This window comes from Cucurbita pepo, chromosome LG03, assembly GCF_002806865.2.
Source record: "Cucurbita pepo subsp. pepo cultivar mu-cu-16 chromosome LG03, ASM280686v2, whole genome shotgun sequence".
NCBI lineage: Eukaryota > Viridiplantae > Streptophyta > Magnoliopsida > Cucurbitales > Cucurbitaceae > Cucurbita > Cucurbita pepo.
The window spans coordinates 5987340-5996074 of NC_036640.1; the positions used below are offsets into that span (position 1 = coordinate 5987340).

The 8735-nt window shown below is 40.9% G+C and overlaps 1 protein-coding gene across 1 annotated transcript; it reads right to left on the reverse strand.

Moving 5' to 3' along the window:
* Positions 1-5629: 5629 nt before the first annotated feature.
* LOC111791460 (probable O-methyltransferase 3) lies at positions 5630-7123 on the reverse strand. The gene is made up of 2 exons (XM_023672811.1): positions 6354-7123; positions 5630-6272 (listed from the first exon to the last, which is right to left on the reverse strand). Exons 1-2 carry the CDS (start codon positions 7113-7115, stop codon positions 5973-5975), a joined length of 1062 nt encoding a protein of 353 aa, XP_023528579.1. The 5' UTR covers positions 7116-7123; the 3' UTR covers positions 5630-5972.
* Positions 7124-8735: the final 1612 nt, after the last annotated feature.

An 8735-nucleotide genomic window follows, 5' to 3' on the forward strand; every position in this document is an offset into this window, starting at 1 on the left:
TGCGAACAGAGCTTCTAGGAACTCAAGGAGAGGTTGGTGACAGCACCAGTCCTCACATTTCCATATGGATATGGGAATCTAGTGGTGTACAGCGACGCATTAGGAAAAGGTTTAGGGTGCGTGCTCATACAGAAGGGTAAGGTGATAGCTTACGCTTCCAAACAACTGAAGGAATATGAACAAAATTATCCCACTCATGACCTCGAGTTAGCAGCAGTGGTGTTTGCATTGAAACATGGCGACATTATCTGTATGGAGAGAAAATCCAAGTATTCACTGATCACAAGAGCCTCAAGCACCTATTTACACAGAAGGAGCATAATATGAGACAGAGGAGATGGTTGGAACTAGTAAAGGATTATGACATCGAGATCTTGTACCATCCAGGCAAGGCCAATGTTGTAGCGGAAGCATTGAGTAGAAAGGTTGTTCATACTTCCGCGATGATCACCAAGAAGGAAAGAATACAGGATGAGATGAAGAGGGCTGGTATCGATGTTGTAATGAGAGGTGGTACTGCTCAGATAACACAGATTACCATGCAACCCACCTTGCGAAAACAAATTATTGACGCTCAGAAGTCTAACGAACACCTTGGGAAAGTGTGAAATCAGACAGAGACAGAAAGACTAGTATGGTACTCTATCTCTTCAGACGGGGGCCTGCTGTGGAAAAATCGTCTGTGTGTTCCCCATGACAAGAAAATCCTGAAGGATATTACGACAGAAGCCCATGATACTTCTTACACGTTCCACCCTGGAAGTACAAATATGTATCAGGATCTTAAGGGATGTAATTGGTGGCCATGGATGAAGAAGGACATAGCAGATTTCGTAAGCCGATGCTTGACTTGTCACCAAGTGAAGGTCCCGAGACTGCGCCTAGCAGCACTGCTACAACCCTTAAAGGTCCCTCAGTGGAAATGGGAAGCAGTTTGTATGGATTTTATCTCGGGTTTGCCCAAGACCAAGCAGAGCTTCAACGTAATCTGGGTAGTTGTTGATAGACTTACCAAAATGGCTCCCTTCATCCCAGTAAAATCCACTTATCGTGTGGATTGGTGGGCTCAACTGTTTATTAGAGAGATAGTACGCCTGCATGGGGTATCGGTGTCCATAGTATCTGATCAGGACACTAGGCTCACCTCTCAGTTTTGAAAAAGCCTCCAAAAGGCATTGGGAACTCGGCTAAGGTTTAGTACAACAATTCATCTTCTGACGGACGGACAGACTAAAAGACTAAACTAAATCTTAGAAGATATGTTGCGAGCATGTGTCATGGATTTCGCTGGGTGCTAGGACGAACATCTACCTCTGATAGAATTTGCTTACAATAACAGTTATCAAGCGACCATCCAAATGGCCCCTTTTGAGGCACTGTATGGGCGGAGGTGTCGAACACCGATATTTTGGGAAGAAGTAGGCACGCAGCAACTATTGGGACCTAAGTTGGTTCAGGTCACCAATGCAGCGGTACAAAAAATTAATCAAAGAATTCTCACCGCACAGAGTTGACAGAAGAGCTATGCAGATTTTCATAGAAGAGACCTCAAGTTCGAGGTGGGTGACCATGTGTTCCTGAAGGTAGCCCCTATGAGGGGGTGATGAGGTTTGGAAAGAAGGGAAAGTTAAACACAAGGTTAATAAGCCCTTTCAAAATTTTAGAAAGAGTTGGGGTCGTGGCTTATAGGATTGCTCTACCACCAAACCTTGTCGCGCCGTTCACGATGTGTTCCACGTGTCAAAGTCAGAGGGCAAAAGGGGCATTTTGTTCCTCAACCCATTATAGGGGTCCTGAGGGTTTTCCACAGAGTACCTGCAAAAGCGAAAAGTGTGAGAAAGAAAGTTGAGAGAAAACTTGAGAGGGAAAAGTAAATCGCCGGAGCCCTCGTCAAAGAATCACCAACGAAATTCATCCTCTACCGAGACTTACACTCTGGAGCTTCTTCTTGGAGAGAAGAAAGACTCGTGTTGTTGAGGTTCCATCTTTCGTCAAGATCCAAAAGAAATCCACAAGGTAAGATCTCGAACGTTACTCTCCAGATCTGAGATCTTCGTTTGGGAATAGAGTGTTAAAGTTTACTATCTTCATCTAGGGAAGATCCGCTATTGATTTTGTGAGGAAATCGGACGAAACGTTGAGATCTAAGAATCTTTCCAAGAACGGTAAGGATGTTATCGGACCTCTTTCCGACGCTCATAACTCGTCATATGATTAAGTAAAAATCAATAAAAAAATATTGGCACGTAGGTTGTAGTATGATCTAAAACTTTGTTGAAGAAGTCATTACGGTTTGGATTAAGAATTGAGAGATAGAAAAATGAGAAGAGCATCGGAAAACTAATTGAAAACCTCATTTTTCTGCTAGGAGGAGAGAAAAGGCGACAGCGCGCCACGTGTCAACCGGCAAGAGGTTCACGTGCGCCAATAATCACCAGACACGCGTCGAACGCCGCCTGGGGAGATGTGGCTCCAGCCTTCCAGCGACACACTTCTGTTGCCACGCAACCCGACCCACGTTCCTCGGCTAACACGGTACCCGCGAGACGAAACAAACTGCGATGACCCACAGTCCACCCGAACCGAACCAACAACCCACGGCTGCAGAAAAACGTGTGCGCGTGACACTCATGCATGGAACCTGCGAGGGAGTTTGTCCCGGCACGTGGCTGGCGCGTGGAAGCACGTGTAAGCCTGTTTTCATCCCGTTCGACTCTTGTTTTCCCTATTTTCCTCCCGAATCCAATCATAACTCTATTTTATATGAAATAGGATCCTACTGAGGAACAATCAGTACCTTTTGATACGCTAATTGTGTGGAAATGCTACGTAAGGGCACGCATCATCCAAGTAAGTCACCACACAGATCTTTAGAAAGAAATACTTGTAGGAATCGCTTGTATAAGCATGCATGCTAGTCTAATTACCTTAGGTAGTAGTTTTCCATGTTTGATTGTAGGTAATTTGTTTGTTAAGATTATGGATGTTTTATGAGAAGTATTATGAGAATCGTCTGAGTGTTGCAATTATGTTTTTACTTCCGCTTTAAATGTATATGTTTATTTCATGCTTAAAGGAGGATGGGAGCTTGTGAACTCTGGGCTCTAGGAGTTGATAGATGTTATCGCCCCGTTGAGCATGTATGTTTACTTTGCATGAAATATGTATGATGATGTTGGATGATAGTTGTGTGCACACTCAGTTAATTTTCATGACCGACATTTATGATTAAGTCTAGGGATTTGTGGTTAGAGTAACAAAACACTAAGTATAGACCTAACCTTTCCCCTAGGAGCATAAGAAACTACCACGGTAAACGAACTACCTCTAGAGTACCCTTAGGTTAACTGTGTGCAATTGGTGTTAATACTTCGTGGGAGACTAGAGGGTTCCTGATCAGGACTCGTTTGCTCTAAAGCCGTTTTAACATGGGAAATGGGAGACCCACGTTGAAATGAACCATTTAGCTGGATGGGAATGGGGGAGATAGCCCTCTCCAAACAATGGGGGATTATCATGGGACTAGGGGGTTGCAGCTCACTTCCTAGATATGACACCAGGTAGTCTCATAGCCATGCCGAGGTAGCTACTTGCAGAGTACCAGTCAAACACAGGTTGGCGTAAGGGAACTCTTAAGGTATAAATGAAAGGATGAAGTACCAAAGAAGCCCCAAAGAGCTAAGACCTGAACTAGATGTTCTAGAGTCAAAGAAAAAAACAGTGAAAGTATGTCAAAATTAGGATGCGATAAGAGCCTACAAGTAGGTGGCTTACTGAGTGTAATTTTATACTCATTATTGCTATATCTTTCTTTTTCAGGTATGTGAGTCATTGGGTCAAGAGAGGGCACGTTGAAAGATGTGGAATGTCACAGAGGAAGTGTGTCCCGAGGCATCAGTCCTGTTTTACCGATTAGTACACTTGTCCTTCATGTTTTCTCTCTTTGTCTAAAACTACTCCCCCATGCTCTCTTTGTATTGAAATGCTCTTTTTATAAAATAAATGATTGATTTTGAAATGATGTTTTCTTTTGAATTTCTTGCATACACACTACATGTCATAGTCTTAATGAGTCACGACTTGAGGTAAAAAATTTGGGTCGTGACATTGGGAGAAATTTTTGGCCTGCATTAGAGTCTGTTATCGGTGTGGACAAGAAGGTCATATAGCCAGGAATTGCTCAAGGGTCACTTGGATAATTGTGGTAACTAGAAAAGTGGTCCAACTGCAGCAGATCGCCCCACTCAGAACCGTCCTCCAGCGAGAGCTTATGCCTTCACTAGTAAGAATACTGGAAATCCCGACGTTGTGGTGACAAGTACTTTATCTGTCCTTGGTCACCTTGCTTTAACATTATTTGACTCCGGATCTATGCATTCATTTATATCTACTGTTTTCATTAATCAAGCATAGAATCTCTTTTGCATGAATTTTTTGTTATCACCCCAATAGGTGTGGATTTGATTTCTGCGAATCGGGTGAAAGACAGTCAAGTGATAGTATCAATAATTAGCCTAGAATTAAACCTAATGGTTTTTGACCTTATTGACTATGACATAATACTATGTATGGATTGGTTAGCTAAAAATCATGCTAGTATAGACTGTTATAAGAAGGAAGTGGTGTTTACGTCACCGTCCAAGACTAGATTTAAGTTCAAGGGTATTTGTCTAGGGACTATGCTTAAATTAATATCGATGATGAAAGCGAGGAAGTTGGTCTAGCATAGAGCGTGGGTTATACTAGTCAATGTTAGTAGAAAATGAATTTCTAGACGTGTTCCTAGAGGATTTACCAGAAATTTCCCCTTCTTGAGATTTGAACTTCGTAATAGAACTTGAACCATGTATCGACCCTATCTCTAAGGCCCCGTATCATATATAACTTCTTAACCTACTTTCTCTATTGTTTCTATTGTTTGTTAATGTATATACCTCATCAATATAAACCTTTTAGCCAGGGTTCTTCTTGCATTTTCTCTCTCTTGTTCTTGTTCATCTAGATCGAATGTAAGCGTTGTTGTGCGATCCTAACATTTTCATCCACAGATAGATGGTCAAACGAAACGTTTTAACCATATCTGTCTAACGGATATGGTTTAAACAACAGTTTTCAGGAAAATATTGGCATGATACCATATGAGACTTTATATGGAAAATGGTGCAGGTCTCTATTATGTTGGGACGAAGTAGGGGAACGATAATTGGGGGGTCCCAAATTAGTTCAAGTTACCAATGAGGCGGTGCAAAAGATCAAGGCGAGGATGCACACTGCTCAGAGTAGACAGAGAAGTTATGCAGATTTAAGGCGTAAGAGCCTAGAATTTGAAATGGGCGACTTGGTATTTCTAAAGGTGACCCCGATGAAAGGCGTTCTAAGGTTTGAACGCATAGGTAAATTGAGTCCACAATTGGCACATGAACTAAATACACTACGTAACAGGGACATTGCTTTAGTCAAAATATTGTGACCAGTGAGGATCTTGGCACATGAACTAAACACAATACATACCAGGGACCTCGCTTTAGTCAAAATATTGTGACCAGTGAGGATCTTGGCACATGAACTAAACACACTAGGTAATAGGGACATCGCTTTAGTCAAAATATTGTGACGAGTGAAGATCTTGGCACATGAACTAAACACACTACGTACCAGGGACATCGCTTTAGTCAAAATATTGTGACGAGTGAGGATCTTGATACATGAACTAAATACACTACCTACCCGGGACATTGCTTTAGTCAAAATATTGTGAGGAAACTAGCAAATGGAGGAAACCACGTGAAAAATTGGAGGAATAAATGAGAGAGAAATACCTAATCAAATCAGATGCACCGATTTTATAATCTTGATCTCAAAATAATAATCTTTTATTATCTGATGGATTATCATTCTTATTCTTGGATACATTAACTAAAAAGGGCATAAAATTTATTGGATTTGGTAGTAGATGTTGTGAAGGATAAGATTCAAGGGAAGACCTCAATAAGAGACCTTAAACCCAAGAAGGTAGTTATCTTATAGTTACTAAAACCAGCTGCCATGAACAGATCCTTCCATTCTCTCTCATTTCTCTTTGTATTGTTGAAAGTGGCCATCATCAACGCATTACCACAAAGCTCAGTTTCAGTTGACTCCTCATCTTCCATCTGCCTTTCCAGCACTGCCTCTATGATAATCACTTTCCCACCTTTGCCCTTACTAATTGCATCTTTACATTTCTTCAGTATTTGTATGCTTTCTTCATCGTTGCATTGGTGTAGAACTGACTGATGATCACCAAAATCCCAAACTAAGTACTTTTTCGGAATGTTTAAGGTTTAAAATCGAAAGGGAAACAACCTTCATACCTTGAGTAAGACTGCATCTGTTGGTGGAATTTGTATTGCTAAGTTCAACCCTTTTGTGGTTTGTTGCGGGAGATCCAACACAGTGCAAGTGATGTGTGGGAATGCTTCCGCTATGGCATTGGCTATAATGCCTCGATCGCCGGCAACATCGACCAGTGACTTCACCCCCTCGAACACGTCTCGGCACTCCGGCCTCGTCACGATCCTCCCAATCAGGTGAGAATCATAAGCCACGGATTGATGGAACAAATTTCTAAGATCAGGCTCATCAGCAATGTAATTCCATATTGACTTCCCATGCACCGTTTCAAAGGCAGACCCATCTGCAGTGCGCAGCCAGCTGCTCATGGTTTCCCATGGAGCCATCATGGCTTGATGGAGGGCTAGAAACACGAAGGGTAAGGCTTGTAATGTCGTCGTCGTTGAAGTCGTCATATTGGGGCTGAGGAGAAATCGAGAGGAGGGTGTAAGACCATACTTCACTACTTCTTGATGCTGATGATTCTGGTGTTGAGTTTGAGAAAAGAAGCCAGAATGATGGAGGAGGCGCATAAGAACGCCAAGGCAATGGGCTTTGGAGGGTTGAATATGGAGCGCTTCCACTAATTCTGATAGGGTCATGGGTTGGCCATGGTTATGGATGATATCTGGTACGCCCAATTCAATAACACACTTCAAAGACATGGAATTGATGTATTTGAATGTATGGTTCCAAATATGGGCTTGAGCTTCAATCAACTCATCTGTGTTCTTCTCTCCCATGATTTCCCTCAACGATTAACTATGCCAACCCAAATATATATGCACACAACAGACTCAACTTCCTTCATAACTCAACTATATAAAAAAAAAATATTTGATATTCGTCACAAGAAAAGTTAAATTTAATTTTTCAGCTTTATTTCTATTTAATATGAAGGATCCTTTATTTAAACTCTATTAATCTTCCTTCTCCAATGAATGGAATTCAATATACTAGCCCCTCTTTTGTCAAGTTTAATTATAACATTAAATTATGGGTTTCCCCTATGGAAATTTTTGGTTTATACCTAGGAGCCAACCATACCCATCTAGATTTTCACATCACCTACTGCTTGCTTGTGAGAAATAAGATTATTCCCACAAACCAATATGAATACTTTCAAATGAATCCATCCTAGTTACTCGATCCTTCTCAAGGTGGACTCTTTTCAGCCTCACCTCTTCCTCTACCTCTAATAGGGGTTGTCCCTTGCCTTGTGTTCCTCTTCCATGTCTTCTGGGCGATATGGTTCTGGAAACCAAGATGATTCAATGTATATCATATTACACATTATAACAAAAAAAAATCATATAGCAAGCATATAATAGCCAAATTAAATCAACCATCATGCCCCAATAAATGATATAATTATAGCTTATCAATTTTCATGCTGCATAACATTTAATACTTAGAGCAAATCACACTAAATATCATCACAACATTCTTCTTTTCTTATTTTATGCATGGCATACGTGACAGTGATGGGATATTGATGATCGGACCATGGAACATGTCCAGCCTACATTATAGACTAGTCTATAAGATATGTAACTTAGAGCTCTAATACCAGCGGCAACCACTCTAGATTTTTCTACTTAACCTAAAGTCACTACTATATACATATATTGCGGAAATGTTTCACTGAAAACTTTATAATAAAAATATGACTTTGGTCTTGCATGTCTCATCTAAAGCCTTTAAACAAACTAATACAAATTGAAATAAGGAAAATAACATAAAGTAAAATTGCCCTACACTAGCGTATATGCTAGTAAATGAAAATGCAACTAACCTATACTAACCTATAGTCTAATAATTCAAATTACGAAACTATCTTAAGCATGTGTCACGGTCTCCTAGTTGCGATGTCACCATCAGTCGTACAGGAGAGCCTTGCCTTTACCTAAAAATGAGAGTAGCACATAACTTAAGTATTTTAAGAAATACTCAATAAGCGACTCCCCTATCGAGGCTAAATGCAATCACATACAATTTCATGAGTGAGACCAATTATAATAGTCTATTTTCCTACGGCGGCTATCCTAAACGGACAATTGGATGTGTACTTAATTTTCCTACACACGGTCCACACGTGCAAGTATGGACACATCTGTCAGTTCACACACCTCCTGGACCCCTTTCTGGTCAGGCGAGCATTCTCTGGTAGTTGTTGATGTCATACACCCATTAGGAATTGCAGCCATCATGGCAGCATTATGGTAAACATAATGATCGTTGCCCTGTCTCATAGTGTACGTGTCCGTACTATTGTGAAGGAGAAGAGGTATCCCCCGATGCATGAACACACAATAATGCATGAGATTCCAATATTTTTCCATTTTCATTATCATATACTACAA